Source organism: Xenopus laevis, chromosome 5L (genome assembly GCF_017654675.1).
Source record: "Xenopus laevis strain J_2021 chromosome 5L, Xenopus_laevis_v10.1, whole genome shotgun sequence".
Classification (NCBI taxonomy): domain Eukaryota; kingdom Metazoa; phylum Chordata; class Amphibia; order Anura; family Pipidae; genus Xenopus; species Xenopus laevis.
In genome coordinates this window covers 163,098,609-163,124,916 of record NC_054379.1, presented here as the reverse complement: position 1 = coordinate 163,124,916, position 26,308 = coordinate 163,098,609, and the positions used below count along the sequence as shown (strand labels likewise).

Here is a 26,308-nt window from a genome sequence, read left to right as displayed (position 1 = left end):
TTGCATCTAGTCTTCAGGGCATGCCCCCCTGTTTTTTTCCCCTACAATGTGCGAGGAATGGTGTTTTTTATTAGACACTTTGATTTGCGGCTTTTGACTCATTCCCCAGCTCTATACTTGGTTCTGCTACAGTGACAGCTCTTTGTATCCAAATTAGTTCTACAGGTATGGGCTCTATTATCCGGAATGCTGAGGACCTGGGGTTTTCTAGATAATGGAGCTCTCCCTAATTTCATGCCATAAGAAAATAATTAAATCACCAATAAGCTGGGTTTTTTCCTTCAATAAGGATTAATTATATCTTAGTTGGGATCAAGGAAAAGCTACTGTTTTATTATTACACAGAAAAAGGAAATCATTTTTTAAAAATTTCGATTATTTGAGGGGATGGAAACTGTTATGCAGAATGCTCAGGATCTGGGGTTTTCCGGATAAGGAAATGTAATTTCGGTCTCCATACCTTCAGTCCATTAAAAATGTATTTAAACATGAATTAAACCCAATAGCATTGTTCTGTCTTCAATAAGGGTTAGTTATATCTTAGTTGGGATCAAGTACAAGCTACTGTTTTATTATTACACAGAAAAAGGAAATCATTTTCAAAAATGTGGATTATTTGGATAAAATGAGGGGATGGAAACTGTTATGCAGAATGCTCGAGACCTGGAGTTTTCCAGATAAGGGGACTTTCTGTAATTTCGGTCTCCATACCTTCAGTCCATTAAAAATGTATTTAAACGTGAATTCACCCAATAGCATTGTTCTGTCTTCAATATATATATATATATATATATATATATATATATATATATATATATATATATATATATATATATATATATATATATATATATATATATATATAATTCAAATAACAGAAAGACCCTTTATCTGGAAAACCCCCCAGTTACACACACACACACACACACCCCCCCTCTCCAGTTTTATGGTTGTGAGAAGTACATGTGTTTCCCAAGCCTGTAGCGTGCGAGCATTGAAGCATGTAACTTTAACCACCTCCTGACTACATTAATGATATATATCTATATTATACACATAATTTATATGTGTAAAATATATGTATAATTTAAATAAATAGTGCCGTCAATCTACATATTTTCAGCAAAGGAACCTGATGGAGGTGGATGCGAAAAGGAGCTAAATCTAAAAAAGGCATATTATATAGCCTAGCAACTTAGATATTTTTCAATAGAAACAGACATGTCAGCTTTCCTGGATATATTGCCCTCCATCATGAACAGGCCAGTCTCCTATTTCCCATAAAAGGTTCTCAAGGCTGGTTCATAAGACACTACCCTGCAGTGCTTGCAATCCCTTATACACACACACTTTTGTGGAGTTCAGTTCTAGTAACCTATAGCAACCAGTCAAAGGATAACTATTGGTCTGCTGTTTGATTTTTATGGGTTACTAGGCCGGGTGCACACTTTCCACCTGTTATAACATTACTATAATAATAACAATAATATTATATATATATAAGGATATTATAAGTTACTGAGGAGTTTCATGACCATTCAGCCAAATGTGTTTATACAGGTCATGGAACTCCTCCACGTTACTTCTAATATACTCATATTTTGCCAACAGGCAGTACTTTATTTATTATAATACTCAAGTTTCAGTGAGTCATGTGACAGAAATGACATCACTAAGCTCTGATTATAACCGATGACATCACTAAACACTGTTTATAAGGATATAATTTACAGGATATTCATGGCTCTTGTGTATAAACTGCTTATAACTGCTTTTCTTGGCAGAATGGAATACATAGTGCAGTTGCAGCTGTGCACCTCCTTAAAGGAGAATTCAACCGTTTACCAAAAAAACCCTAACCCCCACCCCACGTAGACCCTCCTCCCTCCCAGCCTAGCTGCCCCCCAGGAAATGTCCCTAACTTTATACTTAACCCCCGGTGCAGATTCAGGCATCGGAGTTCACCGCAGCCATCTTCCAGGTCTTCGTGTCTTCTTCTGCAATTTCCGTCTATTTCGGTGCATGCGCAGTTGTCGCAAACCGGTAAATTGCTCCAACTGCGCCAGTCTCCCAATCAGCTTACTGAAGACCCGGAAGATGGCTTTGGTGAACTCCGATGCCTGAATCTGCACCGGGGGGTAAGTATAGGGTTAGGGGCATTTCCCCAGGGGGCAGCTGGGGAGGAGGGAGGGGGTCTACGTGGGGTGGGGGGTAGGTTTTTTTTTTGGTAAACGGTTGAATTCTCCTTTAACTGCTTTTCTTGGCAGAATAGAATACAGCATATAGTGCAGCTGTACCTGTATAACAGCTTTTTAAATGCTTTTTTTGCTTGGCAGATTTGAATGTATAGTACATTGCAGCTTTGGCTGTGCACCTCTATATCTGGTTTGCTGGGCAGAATGATTTGTAGGGGCAGTTGCAGCTGTTCACCCAGAAGGGGTCTGTTTTAAGCAATGTTTGTGCTTTTATCATGCATCTCCCTAAGCCTTTTATTGGACAAATTTATTCAAAGGGCTGTGGTTATGCACTGAACCCAGCTGGCCTTTTTATTCTGATTCAGACTCATAGGGGCAAATTCACTAAGATTCGTAGTTGCGCCAGCCGTAACTTCACCGCACTTCGCCAGGCGTAGTTTCGCCAGCGCTCCGCAAATTCACTAAAATCCAAAGTTGAGCTCAGGGGTAGCGTAAGGTTGCGAAGTTGCGCTAGCGTTGATTCGCTAAGCGAAGTGAAGTTACGCTAGCGATGGTTAATTTGCATACGGCACCAAATTCAAATTTCAATGGAGGAATACGTACAATCACTACAAATGCCTGGGAAACCTTCAAAACATCAAATAAATTTTTTTTTTTGCCCTACACATGTGCCCACTGTATAGTTAAGTTGCCATGAGTTAGGAAATGTAGGGGGGAAGGAGGGGAGCCCCAAAAATTTTTTCGATCTTTTTCAGCCTATCACCCATAATATAGAAAAAACGCCAGCGATTTTTGGGACTTAGAAAAAATTTGACCTTTTTTTGAAGCAATCCCTATCTAGTCTATTGCGCTTCGCCTGGTCTGAGGTGGCGAAGGAAGTCTTGCGTAAAAGGTAGCGTTCAGTACAATGCGCGCGTTAGTGAATTTGCATAGTTACGTCCGTTGCGCAAATTCGCCAGGCGTAAGGGTGCGAAGTAACACTAGCGAATTTACGCCAGCGTTCATTAGTGAATCTGCGAAGTAACGAAAATGATCAACGCTAGCAAATTGACGCTAGCGTTAGGCGATTCGGCGCATAGTGAATTTGCCCCATAGTACCTACTGTAACCATTGGAGGCAAAAACCTTGATGACACATGATTAGTGTAAGGGCTTGCACTCTTTACTGGTAGTGGGGCCTTAGTCAAAACAAATTTAGATGGACCCTATTATTTGCATGGTGTATGACTGTGGCCCCTCAACTATATTTGGGCATTGCTTATATAAAGTGTCACCAGCTTGCAATGCAGTTGCCCCCCCCCCAATAATAGCACAGTTGCTGGTGTGACTGAGCAATCATCATCCCCCAAATGCACTCCACTACGCCATCTGCTGGTAAGTGGTGCATCACTATGAATTAACCCAGTGATCCCCAACCAGTAGCTCGCGAGCAACATGTTGCTCTCCAACCCATTGGATGTTGCTCTCAGTGTCCTCAAAGCAGGTGCTTATTTTTGAAATCCTGGCTTGTAGGCAAGTTTTAGTTGCATAAAAACCAGGTGTACTGTCAAACAGAGCCTCAATGTAGGTTGACAATCCACATTGGGGCTACTAAATGGCCAATCACAGCCCTTATTTGGCATCCCAGGAACATTTTTCATCCTAATGTTGCTCCCCAACTCCTTTTACTTCTGAATGTTGCTCACGGGTTCTAAAGGTTGGGGATCCCTGAATTAACCACTACGGTACATTTATATTTTAGGCTGCTTGTCCTCCCACAAAAGTTTTTTATTTTTTTTATTTTGTAGAGGTGACTGCTGTAAAAATAAAAATACTTATTACTTCCGAACGTGCCAAAGGATGGGTTTAGAGAGGTCTTCCGAGACACGCATGATCTGCGGCTGCCATGGCAACTGGAGCCGTGTTCTGTAAAAGCTTTTTAATAGAGATCTACAAAAGCTTAACGCACCGAAGTCTAACAACATCCATTAGAAAAAAAACAACCTCCTGCGCTTTCTGACTCCTTATAATGGGGTGGGGGCGTCTGTCTCAGAGTATGCACCGCTGCCTCGTGAGTGACTCTGTTTGGGGACACTCGCTGAGATGCAACAGAAAAGAAACAGCACAGAAGGCAAATTACACCCTTCTTGTAGGTTATGTTTATCAACCCCTTTTTTTTACCCTTAAACCAGTCGTAATTTAAAATGTTAAGCTTATTGTGCACACGGTATTGTGTATCTGCATTTTTTTGCATTTCGATTGAGATAAGTGGGAGCTCGGTTATTGATACCCTGGCTGAGGCTTTCTCATTAGGCTTCAGTAGAACAGCAGTACTGTGGCTTCAAAGCTTTTGGAGAAAGCCTCAGCCGCAGTATTGAAAAGCAAAATATCATGAATGCACCCATGATCTTCACATGTTGCCTGCTTTGCCATCTTTGAAATGTAAACATATATCTACTTATAAGCAGGGTATCCTATTTTCCATAAAATTAATGTTTATTAAATTAGAATAAATCCCTCCTTCTCACCGGTCAATGAACAAGCAACAAAAAGGTTGCTGACCACTGCTGTGGTAGTCCAGTATAAGTGGCCATACCCAGTCCAATAAAAACTTGAGTTGGCAGCTTATTGTCCTTATTGACCAGATATCTGTAAAGGCATGTTAGAACATACTCTTAGATGAGGACTATATTGCTTTGTTAATGTGGTTCCCTCCTGGCAGGTCTCCCAAGGCCTTCATTATGATCTGATCATTGGCACAGGGACCAAACAGTTGGCTTAGCCTGATTTGGCCCAGTGTGTGGTTGACAAAATCACGCAATGATGATCTTACTATATATATCAGTGTTCCCCAACCAGTGGCTCATGGGCAACATGTTGCTCTCCAACCCCTTGGATGTTGCTCCCAGTGGCCTCAAAGCAAATGCTTATTTTTGTATTCTTGGCTTGGAGGCAAGTTTTGGTTGTATAAAAACCATATGTACTGCCAAACAGAGTCTCTTGTTGGCTGCCAGTCCACATAGGGGCTACCAAATGGCCAATCACAACCCTTATTTTGTGCCACCCTGCAACATTTTTCATGCTTGTATTACTCCCCAACTCTTATTACATCTGAAAGTGGCTCGCGGGTAAAAAGGTTGTTGTAAAAAAAGATATTTTAAGAAGCAAGAAGGACATGGAACATACAGTATATGGGTCCAGATTCCAATTGAATCTCGTCCATGAGTTTTCACAGGATAAACCATGAAATAACTTTTTCTCACTGAATTGAGTCTGGCCCATAGTGTGATGGAAAAATCAGATGGCCGAATTTGGGACATAATAAGAAGGATACATTTTGGCTGTGATGAGAATCAGAGGAAGAGGTTTTTATTGAGATGAGAATCAAAGGTACAAAATTTGGTCTTAAAGATCAGAAGAGGAATTTTTGATGTGATAAGAAGGTGGTATTTTGCATGGGATGAGAATTAGAGACAGATAATTCGAATTATAAGAATTGGATGGAGGAATTGTGGTTGTCTTAAACAATGAATTTTGATTGTTCTGTCAATCAGAGGGAGGAACTTTGGTGTTGATGCCAATCATCAATATATATCTTATCTAAAAACCCTTTTTGGACCTTAAGCAACTAAAAAACAAAGAGACTGAACACTGTTGGTGGCATAAATTAGTCTGGTATCAGAGCAAGTCAATACCTAAATTCATAGCAATTCAGGTTACAAAAGACACACATTCTTCAACATCAAGGCTCTCTACACCTTATAATATGGATATCTTAGAAGTCCTCACTCCCACAGGCCAGCAATGCTTGCTTAACTTAAAGTTCTCCTAGGCCCTTCTCCATTAAGGCTTCACATGTCTAAATATTCATAAGATATTCCTTATATTTTATTACCTAAAGGCAAAGCCTTTTATCTACATTTATCTACGTTAAATCTTATGAGTCTCTTAAATAGCTAGAACATTTACTTGAGCAAATTATTTTTGCCAGGAACACCATCCTTTGCATGATGTTGCTGAATGGCCACTTCCGTTTAGAGAGTTAAAGGCTATTATACAAGATACAGTGACCTCTCCTTGATGAACCATAATAGGTGGAGAAGATATCTTAAAAATGTAAACAGAAACACGGCGCTCCAATCATAGTTTTAAACATATTTAACAATTTTCCGATATAAAACCAGCCAAGAACTAATCGCAATGGCAGGAAACTTATTCTGGCAGTTCAGTGCCAGTAGCCTTCCTGTTTTACATAATACACAAAGTGGCAAATCCTCCTTTCAGGATCTGATGTCCTAGGTACAGCCACCTCCTATAAACATTACAGAGCTTTTAGCATGCTGAGGTGAACAATATACAACATAGTTGATTAAATGGATACTGTCATGGGAAAAAAACATTTTTTTCAAAATGAATCAGTGCTACTCCAGCAGAATTCTGCACTGAAATCCATTTCTCAAAAGAGCAAACAGATTTTTTTATATTCAATTTTGAAATCTGACATGAGGCTAGACATATTGTCAATTTCCCAGCTGCCCCAAGTCATGTGACTTGTGCTCTGATAAACTTCAATCACTTTTTACTGCTGTACTGCAAGTTGGAGTGATATCACCCCCTCCCTCCCCCCCCCAGCAGCCATACAAAAGAACAATGGGAAGGTAACCAGATAACTGCTCCCTAACATAACAGCTGCCTGGTAGATCTAAGAACAACACTCAATAGTAAAAACCCATATCCCACTGAGACACATTCAGTTACATTGAGAAGGAAAAACAGCAGCCTGCCAGAAAGCATTTCTCTCCTAAAGTGCAGGCACAAATCACATGACCAGGGGCAGCTGGGAAATTTACAAAATGTCTAGCCCCATGTCAGATTTCAAAATTGAATATAAAAAAATCTGTTTGCTCTTTTGAGAAATGGATTTCAGTGCAGAATTCTGCTGGAGTAGCACTATTAACCGATTCATTTTGAAAAAAATGTTTTTTCCCATGACAGTATCCCTTTAAGTATGCATTGTACAAAAGTATCAGCTTCTGGAATGGCTCCCCTCCTCCATAGTTTCTCTATGCTGAGGTTAGTAATTTTTCTTCACACTTAGCATACCAGCTTCAGACAATTTGGTGAGATGAAGTGCCTTGGAATACGCCCCAGGGGGAGAGATGTCATGTGCTTGGGAGAAAGAGTTTACCCTACCGGGGGTCCCCAACCTTTTTTTTACCCATTGGCCACATTCAAATGTAAAATGAGTTGGGGAGCAACACAAGCATGCAAAAAGTTCCTGGGGGTACCCAATAAGAGCCTCCAAGCCAGGAATTCAAAAATAAGCACCTGCTGCTTTGAGGTCACTGGGAGCAACATGCAAGAGGTTGGTGAGCAACATATTGATCGCAAGATAGTAGTTGGGGATCACTGCCCTACCCTATAAAAGCTTCAGCCGTAATGAATCCCGTCTCCTTTTTGAAAGCTTAATGAGATGTTTTGATGTAACTTAAATAAATCAACTCCAAGTACAACCGTTGCTGTTCTGTCTTTTGAAATGATCATCCCAACCTCTAAGTTGAAATGAGGCTATTGAAGAGGTCAGATTTGTCTTGATGAAGTTTAGCATTTTTGTTGACCCAGTGCAAGTATTGTCTTTAATAACCTATATAAAATGAGACCATGCGTTGGCCACTATTACACATGCGTTCCATTGGTTGGACCTTTAAGTGTCTGACCAGCATTAGTCTTCATATATGCTACAGACTATAGATGCCTACGTTGGTTATTACCAACCCTATTGTTCTTATACCATCCTGGGATACATTATACCCTTGGTTTTGTCTTTCTTATTCCCTACAGAAAAGGGAATGAATTCAACAAGCTCCTTCCATGAAAAACAATATAAATTTGCACTCTTTGTTTCCAACACATTTCCAGCAGGCATGAAGACAGGAGCATTGAACGTGTGTGTCACTGTTAGAAGGAACTATTATTTCCCGTGATTTTTCTTGCAAAGTGAAAAGGAGGAAACGCTCATCTTTGGAAGGATTGCGTTGCGGGAGTCTGTTCCCTTCACATTCTACTCTTTCATTACCTATCAAGCAGTTGCGTTGTCTTCCAGTTAAACTGACACCTCTCACAATGGCGAAGGAAGAAATAATTGAAAGCCCTGTAATTATACATGATTAAAATGACCCTAATAAATGGCAGACGGGAGAATCAATGCAATTATAATTTTGTTTGTATGTTATTGCATCCAATTTGCCAGCAATTGCTACCCTGATGATGTTTCTGCTCTGATGGTTCTTGAATAAAGTGCGCAGGAAGCTGTGCTTTAACGCTAGGGGGGTACGAAGCAATATGTATGGCTTGACGGGTATTGACTGGCATTCTTGGGATGACATTTCTATTGTTCATTTTAGGCTTTTCGTTAACATTAATAGTACATGAAAGAGTTTTGTTGACATAGACAAAAACCCAGGATTTTCCACTGCTGAATTCAAAGCTTCGGGCTATGTCCTCCTGACGTTTCTTTACATTATTGGAGGACATCTGTTCTGGCCTCCAGAGTCATCAAACTACAACTAAGTATGGGGAATTACAGTGTGATTGCAGGCTATCACACATGTCTCTGAAGCTTCACCAGACAGCATCCAAATAGATCAAAGTTAAAATGTCTGAACTCAAAGTCCATTGCTGTCGGTCGGTGGCTGCTATTGGGTAAGATATCAGACAACCCTAAATTGACAGCAGCCAGTATTCCTCCACTGCTCCACTGCAGTCTGCACAATTGTTTCACTGGCCTGATAACCAGACAAATGGAATTTGTTTAACTGTTTTGTATAGGTCATGGACCATGATTGGATCTCCAAAGGAACCGTTCCTTCATGGCTTTCTGTAGATCAAGGAGACCCAGTAATGTGACTTCCAGTTTTAGTATCTGTATATGTTATACAGTCAAGAATAATTTAGGTGCACAAAGACTTGTGGATATTTTGTATACTATACATATCACTTCAGCACCCAATTATCTTTTGTAGCTTTCAGAGTTACTGAATCTAGGGAAGGAATGGAGCCTACAATAATGGATGTATTTGGTTACATCATTTGTACAATGTTAATAAGTGTTGAGCAAGTTCAGATTGGGCCGATGGTACACCAGTCAAAAAATCCAACCCAAACCATCCCCTGCATCCATATCTTTCTCTGGCCCCGATCACTGCCGCCACAAGATAAACTAAGGGGTGCAGAGGGGGTTGCAGCTGGGGCAGGGCGACCTAGAGGCAGATGGGTTCACCTGGGATGGGGAGTTTGGGGCAGAGGGGAATTTGCCTGGAGCTTGGGAGCGGTGGGCGGGCCCCTGAGCTGGTAGCCCCAGACATCACAGTCCGATGCTGGTGTCAAGGTAGTGCTCTTGCATCTTTCCTTCAGTACTGGCTCAAGGATACTGTCTTGATCTAAAGGCTCAAAGGGATGCTATGTGCAAACTTTGGATGCAAGTCATCATGTTTTTTTGTTTTCCTAAGTTGTGTCCCTTAAACAGATTCTGTCATGGTTTTTATGGTATTGTTTTTTATCAATAAATTATGTTGCATGTAATCTACCATTTAAAATGTTATTTTTTAACCAACAATGTTTTTTTTTTAATTGTAATATTGGTGTGTAGACTTGGGTTAGCCAGACTTGGATTTTTACTCTCATATCTGCTGTTCTCATATCTACCACTAGTTGGGGCATTGGAGCCTTTTTAGCAATGCAGGTGTCAGGGAGTTGTTATCCTGTTAGCTTCCCATTGTTCTGCGGAAGTGAGGGAGGGGAGCGATATTGCAGCACAGCCGAAGTGTCACTGAAATCACGTGACTGGGGGGCACCTGGCAAACTAATAACATGTCTAGCTCCATGTCAGCTTTGAAAATGTAATATTTAAAAAAAAAATATGTTTGCTGTTTTCAAAAATGGATTTCAATGGATTTTGCCTGGGGAGCATTATTACCTTGTGCATTTTGTAAAAAAAACCCGTCAATCCCTTTAAAGTAGGGATGCACCAAATCCAGGATTCTGCTTTTTGAAGCAGGATTCGGCCGGACTGAATCTGAATACTAATTTGCATATGCATATTAGGGGCGGGGAGGGAAATCATGTGACCGTTTGTCACAACACATGGAAGTAAACAATGTTTTCCCCTTCCCACCCCTAATTTGCATATGCAAATTAGGATTTGATTTGTTATTCGGCCGAAACTTTCATTTGAATCCAACATAGTGGATTCCATGCATTCCTTCTTTAAAGTATGGACACAAATGAGTGGCATGTCAACCCAAAAAAAAAAACTGGCCAAGTAAAAGAAAACAGAATTCTAAGCAACTTTCGAATATGTATTAATTAAACATTTTCAGTGCTTTTAGGGGCAGATTTATTAAGGATCGAGTTGTGTTTTCCGTGACAAATTCAAGGTAATTTTTAGTAATTATTTTTTCAGGTTTCTAATTTTTCGAGATTTTTTTATACCCCAAATCCGAAAATACTCCAGCTAAAAGCTGTCAAGTCATGGAGGATCATTGGCAGAGGTCCCTTGGACCATTTTGAAGATGTTTGTAGCCTTCATGACGTTCAAGTTTTTTTCAGAAGGTTTTTGCTCAAAAACTCGATCAATACAGGTCTTGCGTTGTATCAACAGTCTGAACCACCGGTGCAGAGAATAGAAAGGGGCACACATTGCTTTCAATAGCAGTACATATACAAATAACTTTAAAACCATAGAAAATGTATAATGAATGTATATTGGGAAGTTGCTTAGTATCATGGTTTCTTTTATTAGGCAAATTTTTTTGCTCGACATTCCTTTTAAAGTTGCAACGATTGCGTTTTTGCTGCCCGGGGCAAGTTTGTGAACATTTCTAAACTTTGCAAATGACAGAATAGGCATTGATGATGTAAACTTGTAGTTCTTATTATAATGAAACATTTTCACCTGAGTCCCAATGGGCCCCTTCAGATACATATTTCTCATGTGACTCGGAGAAGGTGCATCTTGTCTGTAGTTATTTGTTAGGTGTTCATGGCAGAGCAGAGAAATTAGGAGAGAGCCGATAATGATTCATAGCAAATGGGGTTGGAAGAGGCAGGGAGAAGATAAATTGAGAGAGGCAAAGAGCATGCTCTCTAGGAGACAATAGATGGAAGAGGAGTGCAGCTTTGTTTGCATAACAAGATAATATTGCTTGTGATATGCAGTGTAGAGCGTGTGTACTTTAACCTTGTACCTCTACTGCATTGCCTGTCATTTATCTTTCCGGCAAGCTCAGAAATCAACAATGGTATTTATTGTAAATAGACTGCTCCTTGCAAGGGTTTAACAAAACGAGAGCAGGTGGCTTTATAGAATTGCACATGGTCTAGTGTTAAAGACACTATATATTCAAATGGTTCTGCAGAACTGTGATTAATACTAGTGCTAGGCTATGAGCAAACTTAGGGGGCTGTTCCTGCTGAATTGTGTTTGGTACAGGGGAATACCTATGCTGCCATAGTTTTATGGGATCTCTCTGTAGACTATGAGCAAACTTAGGGGACTGTTCCTGCTGAATTGTGCTTAGTACAGGGAATACCTATACTGCCATAGTTTTATGGGATCTCTCTGTACAGACTATGAGCAAACTTAGGGGCTGTTCCTGCTGAATTGTGCTTAGTACAGGGAATACCTATGCTGCCATAGTTTTATGGGATCTCTCTGTACAGACTATGAATAAACTAAGGGGACTGTTCCTGCTGAATTGTGCTTAGTACAGGGGAATACCTATGCTGCCATAGTTGTATGGGATCTCTTTGTACAGACTATGAGCAAATTTAGGGGCTGTTCCTGCTGAATTGTGCTTAGTACAAGGGAATACCTATGCTGCCATAGTTTTATGGGATCTCTCTGTACAGTCTATGAGCAAACTTAGGGACTGTTCCTGCTGAATTGTGCTTAGTACAGGGGAATACCTATGCTGCCATAGTTTTATGGGATCTCTCTGTACAGACTATGAACAAACTTAGGGGACTGTTCCTGCTGAATTGTGCTTAGTACAGGGAATACCTATGCTGCCATAGTTTTATGGGATCTCTCTATCTCTCTGTACAGACTATGAGCAAACATAGGGGCTGTTCCTGCTGAATTGTGCTTAGTACAGGGAAATACCTATGCTGCCATAGTTGTATGATATCTCTCTGTACAGACTATGAACAAACTAAGGGTCTTGGTGCTTTCCATAAACTGACACCCCCCTTGTGATATACAGTCAGAAAGATGCACAAACTGACACCCTCACATTACATCCAGTTGCACAAATTAGTAAATGGAAACATTTACACCCTACACAAGTGCTAATATCTCTTGATTTATTTCATTTCCATCAAGCACCCCCAATATGTCTGCATGTATAATAAATGCCCTTTATACTGTACAAAGAGCCCCCCGTGAGTTATCAAGCTGTCGTCCGTTGATTGTTTTCACCTTATTACTTCCCTTGTAATCTGACCCAAATTTTAGTCCTTCATGTCTTTTCTGAATTCTAGAAAATGACTGCTGAAGCCTACAACGTCAGTATAAGATATCTGCCCCAGGTAACTCACTTTGTTGTTATTTAATGAAACACATATTTATTGTTCATAGCCTGGAGTGTCCCCAATGATAACTTTAAGTTTTAGGTCAGGGGAGAGAGGATATTTGCCCTGGTTGCTGTACCTAAAGGGGTTCCCATTGGCTAGAAATGTCAGTGAAACAAGTGAGATATTACTCTATGGAGTAACATTTGTTTGATATTCTTAGAATTCATGGAAGGAATATCCAACCTTTGGCTCTACAGTTGCTGTTGTGTCCCTACTCTTTGTCCATTGGCCGTTCTTCCTCGTCTCTAACTCTGCTCCGGAGGAAATGACAGAATCCGAAAAATATTTTTTGTGGCCCTGAAACTGTTTTTGAATCACAGCACATATTCTCCCCAACAGGGATGTGCAGCTCACTATTTAACTATTTTTGTAACTGGAATTTTTTGAGAGAGAGAGAGGAGAAACAAGGCAGAAAGTAGCTAAATATAGCATGCATTGCATGTTACGGAAGAGCAGATGCTTATTAATAAAACATATTATTGTGTGTGAAACATTGTAAATTACACCAATAAACCTTGGAATCACCAGCAATAACGTGCAGTGCTTCAATAAAAAGCGTGTTATGTCTGGCATTTTCTGGACTTTATTAGTATAATTTTAGTTTGTTATTCTTAAATCTGAGACTTCTGAGTATTAATTTTATACAACAGATTAAAAATTGGATAGATAGTAATTTCAGTAGTAGATTTTTTTTCGCTAATGTGCAGATGTGTGCTTGTTGCAGTACTAGAGCGGCTGAGATTGTAGAAACCTTTAAAGGAACACTATCATTTCCATAAAATTGTAGTTCTGGAGGTCCTATTTCTAATAGCTGAGCTAAGTAAGCTTCTGTTATCATTCCTCTCCAGTGGAAGTGACAGCCCTGTCCTGTTGGTATCCTTCCCAAGTAAAACTAGAAATCCATAGTAGAAGTAAGATGTCTTCTGTTGGTATTCTCTTTTTAATAGAAGTAGGAGATTTTCTGTTGGTTATGTTTTGTAGCAGAAAAAGAGGTCTACTGTTGGTGTTCTTTCCTAGTCGAAGCAAGAGATCTTCTGTTGGTATTTTTCCCCAGTAGAAGTTATATATCTTTTATTGGTATTCTCTTTTAGCAGAGGTAAGGGATTGTCTGTAGAAGTAAGATATCTTTTGTTGGTATTCTCTGTTTAGTGGAAGTAAGAAATTGTCTGTTGGTATTGTTTTCTAGCAGAAGAAAGAGATCTTCTGCTGGTATTCTTTCCCAGGAAAAGTACGAGATTTATGTTGTTATTCTAACTAAGTATAAATAAGATGTCTTCTGTTGGTATTCTCTTTTAGTAGAAATAAAAGAGTGTCTATAGAAGTAAGATATGTCTTGTTGGTATTCTTTTTTTTTTTATCAGAAGCAAGAAATATTCTGTTGGTATTCTTCCCTAGTAGAAGTAAGATGCTTTTGTTGGTATTCTCTTTTAGTAGTAATAAGAGATTGTCTGAAGAATTAAAATATCTTTTGTTGGTATTCTTTTTTTTTTTTAGTAGAAGTAAGAGATTGTCTGTAGAAGTAAGATATATTTGAGAGATTTTCTGTTGGTATTTTTCCCCAGTAGATATTCTCTTTAAGTACGGTAGAATTAAGAGATTATCTGTAGAAGTAAGAAATCTTTTGGTGGTATTCTCTTAATAGAAGAACTAAGAGATTGTCTGTTGGTTATGTTTTGTAGCAGAAGAAAGAGATCTGCTGTTGGTGTTTTTTCCTAGTCGAAGCAAGAGATTTTCTGTTGATATTTTTCCCCAGTAGATGCTTTCTGTTTGTATTGTCTTTAAGTAGAAGTAAGAGATTGTCTGTAGAAGTAAGATATCATTTGTTGGTATTCTTTCCTAGTCGAAGCAAGAGATTTTCTGTTGGTATTTTTCCCCAGTAGATGCCTTCTGTTGTTATCTCTTTAAGTAGAAGTAAGAGATTATCTGTAGAAGTAAGATATCTTTAGTTGGTATTCTCTTTTTAGTAGAAGTAAGAAATTATCTGTAGAAGTAAGATATCGTTTGTTGGTATTCTCTTTTTAGTAGAAGTAAGAGATTGTCTATTGGTATTGTTTTGTTACAGAAGAACGAGATCTTCTATTGCTGTTCTTTCTTAGTCAAAGCAAGAGATTTTACTTCTCCTCTTAGTAAAAGTAAAAAAGTGTCTTGGTATTGTTTTCTATGAGAGTTCTTCTGTTGGTATTCCTGCCTAGTACAAGTAAGATGCTTTCTGTTGGCATTCTCTTTTTTGTAGAAGTAAAAAAGTGTCTGTTGGTATTCCTGCCTAGTAGAAGTAAGATGCCTTCTGTTGGCATTCTCTTTTTTGTAGAAGTAAAAAAGTGTCTGTTGGTATTGTTTTCTATCACAAGTAAGAGTTCTTCTGTTGCTATTCCTGCCTAGTAGAAGTAAGATGCCTTCTGTTGGCATTCTCTTTTTAGTAAAGCTAAGAGATTGTCTGTTGGTATTGTCTTCTAATGTAAGATACCTTCTGTTGGTATTCTTCCCTAGTAAAAGTAAGAGATTTCTGTTGGTATTTTCCCCCAGTAGAAGTAACATGACTTCTGTTGATATTCTCTTTTAGCAGAAGTAAGAGACTGTCTGTTAGTATTGTTTACTAGCAGAACAAATCTTCTGTTTGTATTCTTTCCTGGTAGAAGCAAGAGATCTTCTGTTGGGATTCTTTCCTATTAGAAGTAAGATACATTCTGTTGCCATTCTATTTTTAGTAGAAGTAAAATTATGTCTGTTGGTATTGTTTCTATTAAAACAATACCAAAAAGTCTGTGTAATATTGTGTCTGTTGGTATTCTTCCCTAGTAGAAGTAAGATGCCTTCTGTTGGTATTCTTTTTAGTAAAAGTAAGAACTATTCTTTTTGTATTCCATGCTAGTAGACATGACTGACCTTCTGTTTTCCTCTAGTAGGATTAAAGGGACTCCTAGTCGTCTAAGTGGCTTCTTTTAGTATTCTTGTCTAGTAGAGGTGGCAGGTCTTCTAGTACAAGTAAGAGGTCTTCTGCTGGTATTCTTCTTTATTAGATGAAATAGATCTTCTGTTTGTTTTCCTTTCCAGTTGGCCTAAATTACCTTTTCTTTAACTCAAGTACCTGTAGAAGTGAAAGGGCCTGTGTAAGTGTGGCAATGTCATACAAAAGCTCACAACCTTACAACCTGATATCCACAGAGCATTTCAATTGGGTTCTAAACAGAGACCCAGTTGGAAACATTCTCAGGAAGAACTTTCATGATGTTATAGCGGGAACAAACTCATAATTTTACACTCTAATTATCACAGAACAGCCTAATGTGTTTTAATGGGTCATAATTAGATTCTAAATGAAAGGGCAAGGGATTACTGCAGAGCAGCCTGTTGTCGGTAATAGGTAAAGATCAGCTTCTAAATGAAAGTGAATTTGTTATAATGATTTTGGTAAAAGTCTTGATTAGGGAATAAGTGAAGTATATGTAAAATGAAGGGGGTGGGGTCAGTCTTCAATTTTTTATAAAGAATCTTCTTGATGTCATAGTAACATCCAGTTGCAAAACTTGTGACTAAGGATATGTCTGATTGACTAAGTATGGGAATATCAGAAACAGCAGCTGGATAGGTGGAGTAACCGGAACCAGGGCAGGTCAGTCATGGCCATGGATTTCCCAAAATGTATTGATCAATTTTGGCATCTTTGCCATATTTATGTGTGGTTGTAGAACATTACTCACTTTGATGTAGACTATTTCTACTGTTCACAGACCTTCTCACTGCCATGCTCCCACTACCATAGGGTGGAGGTCAGACAACACTTAAAAAGGTGTTCAAGACTCTATTTTACATCACATGGATGTGAATTCTATATGATGAAGGGAATAGTATTCTTATCACAGTAGGTGGTACATGCATTATGATATACACAGGGTCCGGCTGAGGCATCTGGGGCCCACCAGAGCTAAATTCAAGGGACCGCCTCCTGGTGTTCGACCTCTATCCCCTCCATGTGCACCCCCTCCTTAACCTTATCACTGAAGGCCCTGGCAGATTCAGGTGGGGGAGTTTTTCTGGGATTCCAAGAAGGCCAGGCTAGTTTTTTCTCTGTGTTCCGCCGATCCAGTCCAACACTGGATAAACAAGTGATACTAACAGTTCCCTCACCTGTATAAATCAGTTTGCAACTTAGAATATCCTTCGATTTATAATAACTTATTTATAATAACTTATAATACATGAGTGATGAGTGATCCCTGTATAACGCAAACTGCAGTCTTGTGCCTTTATATGGTCACAGTGACCTCTGATATCCTTATCATTTACAGTAGGGGGCACATTATTCCTTATAATACATGAGTGATACTCAGAGTTCCCTGTATAACTCAGCCTGCAGCCTTGTGCCTTTATATGGTCACAGAACAACCCCTCAGTGACTTCTAATATCCTTATCATTTACAGTAGGGGGTACATTATCCTTTATAATACATGAGTGATACTGAGAGTTCCCTGTATAACTCAGCCTGCAGCCTTGTGCCTTTATATGGTCACAGAACAACCCCTCAGTGACTTCTAATATCCTTATCATTTACAGTAGGGGGTACATTATCCTTTATAATACATGAGTGATACTCAGAGTTCCCTGTATAACTCAGCTTGCAGCCTTGTGTCTTTATATGGTCACAGAACAACCCCTCAGTGACTTCTAATATCCTTATTTACAGTAGGGGGTACATTATCCCTTATAATACATGAGTGATACTCAGAGTTCCCTGTATAACTCAGCCTGCAGCCTTGTGTCTTTATATGGTCACAGAACAACCCCTCAGTGACTTCTAATATCCTTATCATTTACAGTAGGGGGTACATTATCGCTTATAATACATGAGTGATACTCAGAGTTCCCTGTATAACTCAGCCTGCAGCCTTGTGTCTTTATATGGTCACAGAACAACCCCTCAGTGACTTCTAATATCCTTATCATTTACAGTAGGGGGTACATTATCCCTTATAATACATGAGTGATACTCAGAGTTCCCTGTATAACTCAGCCTGCAGCCTTGTGTCTTTATATGGTCACAGAACAACCCCTCAGTGACTTCTAATATCCTTATCATTTACAGTAGGGGGTACATTATCCCTTATAATACATGAGTGATACTCAGAGTTCCCTGTATAACTCAGCCTGCAGCCTTGTGCCTTTATATGGTCACAGAACAACCCCTCAGTGACATCTAATATCCTTATCATTTACAGTAGGGGGTACATTATCCCTTATAATACATGAGTGATATGCATATTGAACAGAGACAAAATTTTGCCAGTTCTAAAAGTTCTGCTGCAAGGGAACACATTGCTGCCTTGAGGGGGCAGTAGAAGCCAGAAAACCAGAGGATTTATTATTCAGAACATCAGAGATATGGGTTGAGGCGGTTCTGCCGGTGAATAAAAAACAGGCAAAGAAACCAACAGGAGCAGAAAGGACTCTCTGGAATAAAGCAGATTTGTTCAATATCATTAAGTAAATTAAAATCTTCATATTGTGGAGAACAAGGATTTTACAGTATGTTCAGGTTCCGTTGTACCATACCCTGCCTTTGTAACTGGCTGGTCTAATCTGTTGTATTATAGAACTCGCAGCATTCTCAGCCAGATATTAATGTGTAAGACTGAGCTTAGAGCAGATGATGGAATGATATATATGTTGTACTTAGTATTGTGTTGTTTCCCGGGCCTCTGCTAAGCTTTCTTATCTGTCACACTGAGAGTGAAATGAGCCACGTACAGGCAGCAGTGCCGTAAACATTAACGAGTCTTTCTGATAAATAGAGAATAATACTGTGTATAGAGCAGGGTGCAGAAGGGAAGGGGGTGCAGGTGTATTTGTGGGACCCTGTGTGGCCTTTCTACTCCTGGGATGGGAATTATGGAGAGAATCTTACGATTCATAGCTGGAAATGTATCTAGAAATTCTGCTCAGGTTTCTATAGGAATGCATTCCAACAGGCAACCCAGGTGACATCGGCAGGCGTTTCCATGGTAACCCCATTCATGCTATGCAAGCCTTAGTTCCTGTAAAGAAGAATATACTGTAGATACAATATAGGTCGCGAGGGTCTGACATTTTTATATACAATACTGTATACTGCATTCAAAATCTGTGTTCCGCCAGTTCTAAACCCCAATTTACATACTTTAATTTACATTTAAGGAACAATTCAGCTGTTCCGTCACATGACTAAGAGGCCCATTGATCAACATTCTCGTTTTAGTCGTTTTAGAGGTCTTTGAAACCACGAATAAACTCATTTTCTTTCAAATGCCGTGTCAAGTATCAAAAGATCTGAATATAAAAAGCGTGAATGAAAAAAAAAACTCTTAAGGGGCATATTTACTAAAGGGCGAGGTGACTAACGCTGGTGAAAATTCGCCAGAGTGACGCCATTTCGGGACAGTGGGCTCATGTGTAGGGCAATATAACAAATCAATTTTATTTTATTAAGGTTCCCTGGGCTTGTGTAGTGTAATTTATTTGCTGCAACATATACGTCCATTCAACTTTAACTTCCCGCCATATGCAAATTCGCCAACGCTAGCGCAACTTCACTGTGCTTGCTGAATTAACGCTAGCAAAACGTCGCCATTGTTCGGCGCCCTGGACGCAACTTCACATTTTAGTGAATTTAGTGAATTAGCGTTCTCCCACCTAGAAGTGAACGATGTGAGCTATGTTTTGTGCTTCTGTACCAGCCCAAGGCAACCACAGCCCTTTAGCAGTAAAGATCTGTGTCTCCAAAGATGCCCCAGTAGCTCCCCATCTTCTTTTCTGCTGATTCACTGCACATGCTCTGTGCTGCTGTCACTTACTGAGCTTAGGGAGCCACTCACAATATACAGTACACATAGAATAGAAATGTCACAATATAAGGCTGATTAGTAATTAATACACATAATTATTATATGGCAGCACAGAAACCAGTGCAATTAGCATCAGAATTGAATAATCAGCAAACCTGTAGCATCAGCTTATATTACAGCCAGGGAAGCTCATTTTCTGCTGGATAATTAGTGACGAGCCCTAAGCTTAGCTTCTCAACAGCCAATCAGAGCCCACTGAGCATGTGAGTGTCACAGACACTTTCCAAGATGGTGACCCCCTGTGACAAGTTTGAAGTCCTGGATCATTGCTGCTATTGACAAGCTGAAACTTTAGCCTCGTGCAATAAGTTCACTATATAGAATACAACATTTTTAGCCATATTCATTTTTAGGATTTAGTTCTCCTTTAAGTTTTCTGTTTATTTTGGAACGTGTCTGGCTCTATACCACCATGATAGGTTAAGGTTGCCACGTGTCCGGTTTTGACCCAGACAGCATGGTTTTGTGAAAAGCCGTCCAGGTCAAAACTGTCTGCCCTGTTTTCCTAATTAATAAAAACAAACAGGACTCCCCTAGATTAATGCTGCACTCAACCAATCGCCAATCACCATGTCATAGTCCTTCCCCATGATGTTTTCACTCTGCCCCACACACAACTATGACCCCCTGACATCACCTCCAACCCCCTGTCTGGCTTTCCAAATGGGGAAAGGTGGCAACTAGGATTGCCACCTTTTTTCTTGTTGAAAACGGGCAGGGGGTGGGCCAGTGACCTGGGGGGCAGGCTAGTGATGTCGTGGGGCGGACCATTGATGCCGGGGGGGGCAGGGCGTGTGATGTCAGGAGGCGGACCAGTGATGCCGGAGGGCAGGGCATGTGATGTCAGGGGGCGGACCAGTGATGCCGGAGGGCAGACCAGTGATGCCGGGGGGCAGGGCATGTGATGCCGGGGGGCAGGGCATGTGATGTCAGGGGGCGGACCAGTGATGCTGGAGGGCGGACCAGTGATGCCGGGGAGCAGGTGATTTCGGGGGTGGAACAGTGATGCCGGGGGGTTTCCTAATTTGGAAACTGGGCTGTCCAGGTGAAAACCGCACAGGTGGCAACCCTAGGAAAGGCATACCTCTCAATATTTCAGAAACAAAAAGCAGGACATCCGTGCGGAGGCCAAAACCTCTCCCACTTTGCAGTCTTGCCCCCTCAATTGTCATGCCCATTTATGACAACACACCACCTTTTGATGTCACATTTGATCACTTTGTAACCATGTCCCTTGATTACCATTGCCATTCATGAAAACTACTATTTGATGTTGTATTTGATGATGCTCACAGACTTAAAAAACAGTGAGTGACATCACAATCTCGTATCTCACCAGATTTCAACCATGGACTGAAACTACAGGGCATTTGACAGGCAATCTGGGACTGTCCCATGGGAAGAGGGGCCATTGGGAGGAAACTGTCTGGCCAACTCTGCTGACTTGACAAATAATTCTCCCTGTTGTAGGGAACGTGTTTGACAACAAAACGCCCCATCTCAGCATCTTGGCCTCGTAGCTTCCATTAGAAGTGATGTTTAGAGGGATTGCCTGATGATTCCGGTCAGATCTAATCAATCTCCTGCACCGGGACACTGGCACAATTCCTGCATCTCCTGAGCGATCAATGCTGGGCTAATGGGGCGGAACAGGGAAAGTCATTATGGAGATGCCGTCATCCGCATGAGAGGTGCCCGGAGGTTTAAAAGATAATAAATAACACATACAGAAAATATCTGTAGATGAGATCCCAGTGATTTGCACTTCCTGATGAATTTTGACACCTTTCCTAATGGCGTTCATTTAGTTTCAGTTGGATCCTGAGTGAATGGATTGTCACGACTTGCCCTTGAAGTGCGCGTTAAATGCTGTAGCTTTTTGTGTTTTGACGCACATTGTGTGCAAGTTGTGTGAGCGTGTGTTAAATATGGCATTTGCCTCTGATTCACTGGGTGCCCAGTAGCCTATGGGCCTGCGAGTGCCCCCATGTGACATCAGCCGATGTTGCCAAATTTAATAGGGAGTAGGGATGCACCAAATCCAGGATTCGGTTGGGGATTCAGCCAGGATTCGTCTTTTTTCAGCAGGATTCGGGAGAATCCTCGTGCCTGGCCTAACGAAATACAAAATCTAATTTGCATATACAAATTAGGGTCAGGAAGGGAAACCACATAACTTTTTATCACAAAAAAAGGAAGTAAAGAATGTTTTTTCCACTTTTTTCCTTCCGGTCCTAATTTGTTTATGTAAATTAGGATTACCGGTAAGTGTAGAGAAAAAGAAGAAAAATTCCCTGGTCCCCTGTCACATAAGTAATGCAGATGCAGGTATTTACAAAGACAGGGTTTTTTTAGTGACAAAATTATGATCATAAGATTGATAAGCCACCATACCACGTCACGGTAAAACCCATATGGCGGTCCCTAACTATTTACCTCTCATAATATCAAATGCTAAAGCCTCCCGGCGTAAGAGCATTACCTGAAATGCTCTCTTAAAAGCCGCAAGCGGGGGAGGATTAATCTCATGGAACCAATGCTGGGTTCTAGGTTATCTCTCCCCTTTGAAAGTGCTAATGGCGGTGGAGGACTAAGCCCTATGATTGAAACCAATGCCCAGGTTGGGAGACCTTTATTTCAGGTAATGCTCTTAATGATGAGAGGTTTTAGCATTTGATATGACCAGAGGTAAATAGTTATGGACCGCCATATGGGTTTTACTGTGGCGTGGTATGGTGGTTTATCAATCTCAGATTACAGCACGGACCAGAGGAGGGAAGAGGGAGAGAGGAGCAAACTGAGCATGCTCAAGCCCAAGCCCTGGAGGTTTAAGCTGAAAACAGGAAGTCTGATACAGAAGCCCATGAGTACACAATAGAAGGAAAGAAATGTGGTGTTTCTTTTGACAGAGGACTCAGAGAAGCATTACTTTGAGGGTTTACTGGTGTAGTTATGTATTTATATAGATCTTTCTGATAAAGCTTACTTAGTTTTAAAGTGGACCCGTCACCCAGACACAAAAATCTGTATAATAAAAGTCCTTTTCAAATTAAACATGAAATCCAATTTCTATTTTTTATTAAAGCATTCATAGCTGCTGTAAGCTCATTTAAACATTTTAGCTGTCAATCAAATATTGCCTGCCCCTCCTCTATGCCCGTGGCATAGAGGCAGGGCAGACAATTACTTTCACTTTCAATTCAGCACTTCTTAGATGTCACTGCTCTCCCCACATATCCCCGTTCTCTTTAACATTTAATTGTTTAGCCAGTGCATGGAAATGGACATCAGGTCCCCTATTCTGGTGGACAAACAAGATTCTGAGATGATACAAGGCTTTCCTTAAAAACAGTGTCCACAAAATGGCTCCTGCCTGCTTGTTATAATTATGAATTCCCAGACTGAAGGAAACAAGATTCAAATAATTTATATAGTGTAATTAAAGTTCATTTTGCATGATTAATGTGATAAAATAGGATTTTGAATAATTTTTTTGGGTGACGGGTCCCCTTTAAACTTTCCTTCTGCCACCCTTGACACAGGCTCTCAGGTGCCTATAATTTAACTGCGCCCCTGGGTGTGCCTATTGACATATCATTGCAGTGTCAGACTGGAGGGGCCGAGGCCCACCAGAGCTTCCACCAAAGAGGCCCCCACGTGTACCTTTTGTCTAGTTGTGACTGCAATCGGGCTGGAGGGAAGGAAATCAGGGGGCAGCGTGGGCCCATGTGGGCAGCAGATGGGTACAGGTCTGGGTTGGTAGGGCCCACCAGGTTTGTACCCATGTTTGCCCATTGTTCTGTCCAATAATGGGATCTCAATAGACTATATACCCTTTATTCTGTGCTGAATATGTCCGGCCATACCCAGTAAGTGCCTGGAGCAGCCAATACCAAGCCAAGGTGCATGGGCAGCATCATACATCCAATATAAAAGACATATGGAGATCCATGTCCTAAGTGAGAGCACAGATCCTTTCTATTACTATCATTGTTGCACAGTCAGGCCAAGTGAAGGCTGTAGATTTACTGTTTTCTTTGTGTGGGCACGGAGTCTTTGCTATTCATTAGCAGCTAGAATGCCAGCACCACTAAACCCAGGAGCTTGCTGTTCATGCTGTTTGTCTTTGTTGCTCCATTAGTAAAAGACTGGACTTTAATTGTTTTCCTGAAAGGTGATTTAAAGACATGAGCCCAAGGACACCGTAGGACTGGGTTACTCTCACCTACGGAGCTTTGCAATTTTGAGAACAATCAAGGCCAGTTAGGGGGAGATTTGGGGTGAGTGCTTATTTGTACCCTGGGTACCCCTGGAGCTATAGCAGGGTGACTGTTACCCCAATGTTTCTATATATCTGTAACCTTGTTATGAGCTAAGGGGGCCCAGCCTGAAGGCCAGTTAGGGGGAGATTTGGGGTGAGTGCTTATTTGTGCCCTGGGTACCCCTGGAACTATAGCAGGGTGACTGTTACCCCAATGTTTCTATATATCTGTAACCTTGTTATGAGCTAAGGCGGCCCAGCCTGAAGGCCAGTTAGGGGGAGATTTGGGGTGAGTGCTTATTTGTACCCTGGGTACCCCTGGAACTATAGCAGGGTGACTGTTACCCCAATGTTTCTATATATCTGTAACCTTGTTATGAGCTAAGGGGGCCCAGTCTGAAGGTCAGTTAGGGGGAGATTTGGGGTGAGTGATTATTTGTGCCCTGGGTACCCCTGGAACTATAGCAGGGTGACTGTTACCCCAATGTTTCTATATATCTGTAACCTTGTTATGAGCTAAGGGGATCCAGTCTAAAGGTCAGTTATGGGGAGATTTGGGGTGAGTGCTTGTTTCTATATATCTGTAACCTTGCTATGAGTTACACATGTAAAGAAGGTTTTTAATGGGCTCAAAACCTAGTCTGTAAAGACTTTGTTAATCATTGTAAATATGAGAGACACTATTCAAAGAAATCCAGACGAGTTACACATTTTTTCCTTGTATATTGGCTTGAGTTTCTTTTATCCTGTTTACTTATTTACTTATCGCTCAATTAATGTTTATTGATGGTAGAAAGCCTGAAATCGCTGCTGAAATGTGTTAATTAATACGTGGTTTGGATGTTTAGAATATTCCTTGTGATAATTATCACCCTTTAAAAATAAGATTCCACTTATTAACGGAAAATGGTCATATTAAATGTTGCTCTGTGTTTAATGGATATATTTTGCAAATGATTCCCCTTCTTTAATTTAAATGTGATTTTCTATTTGTTGTATATTGTGTTTTGTTTGACAGAGAATCAGGGAGGGGTAAATAACAAGAAAAATGACCTATGAAGACTTTGAGTTCTCGAATAAAAGAGAAGCGGGTGTGTGAAACTAATGGTACATAGATGGTGAAATAAATTAATTTATTCAGGTTATTTAACCTGGAACCAAACAAATTTAGCACAATCTGGGATTAATGGTTGAGCACCGTATACAACATATCAACTGGATAACTCCCATTAATCACTCTGACAGTTGAACCACATGGATATGGTTCTTCTGCCCACTGCCCTTTCTGCGATAGCACCCCAACTTTAGTTTTATATTTATAGAAGCAGAAATCTTGAATAAAACCTGGCACTTTCATAATAATGAAATTACAGTATTCATGTTTGAGCTGGAGTTCTACAACAAACCTGGTTGGGTTACTAAAGACTATTATATCAAACGGGACATTAATATGAAATGTGAGTCTGTAAGACATGCTAAAAATGAATGAAAAAAGTGATGAGTAACACCAATATCCCTATGTTTTTTTTTAGCTAAACATCATGTCAGTGGCAAGTCCATGGTCGAACCTTTCCCAGAGGGAACACAAATGGCAATATTCGGTAAGTGTTGGTTTTTCTTGTGATCTTAATAGATTGCTCCAATTCTTTATCACAGTTGATACAAATAGCTGTTTCCAGTTCTTCTTATGGTGGTCTAACGGTTGCCTCCTATTCTTTTTATAGTAGTTGAGACTAAGCTGGCTTCAGTTCATCTGATGGTTGAGGCTAAGAGGTGGCTCCTGTTCTTCTTATGCTGGTTGATGCTAAGATCTTGCTCCAATTCTTCTTATGATAGTTGATACTAAAAGCTGGCTCAGATTCTTCTCATAGTAGTTGATGCTAAGAGCCGCCTCCAATTCCACTTATGGTGTTAGATGCTTAGAGCTGGCACCAGTTTTTCTTATGCTGGTTGATGCTAAGCGGTTTCTCTAATTCTTCTTATGATGGTTGATATTAAAAACTGTCTACAATTCTTATAGTAGTTGATGCTAATAGCTACCTCCAACTCCAATCATGGTGTTTGATGCTTAGAGCTGGCTTCAGTTCATCTCATGGTGGTTGATGCTAAGGACTGGCTCCAGTTCATCTAATGGTGGCTGAAGCTAAGAGCTGGCTACAAGTCTTCTGATGGTGGTTGAAGCTAAGAGTCAGCTTCAGTTCATCTCATGGTGGTTGAAGCTAAAGCCTAGCTACAATTCTTGTCATGGTGGTTAAAACTAAGAGCTGGCTCCAATTCATCTCATGGTGGTTGATGCTAAGGACTGGCTCCAGTTCATCTCATTGTGGTTGAAGCTAAAGCCTAGCTACAATTCTTGTCATGGTGGT

At 40.4% G+C, this 26,308-nt stretch overlaps 1 protein-coding gene across 5 annotated transcripts in view; it reads left to right on the top strand.

Moving 5' to 3' along the window:
• The window catches only part of msra.1.L (methionine sulfoxide reductase A, gene 1 L homeolog), a 183,210-nt gene that overhangs the window by 69,028 nt on the left and 87,874 nt on the right, over window positions 1-26,308 (top strand). For all 5 annotated transcript variants that reach the window (XM_041562079.1, XM_041562078.1, XM_041562080.1 and 2 more), the window contains 1 exon segment: window positions 25,475-25,543. In XM_041562079.1, coding sequence (XP_041418013.1) covers window positions 25,475-25,543 — 69 coding nt within the window.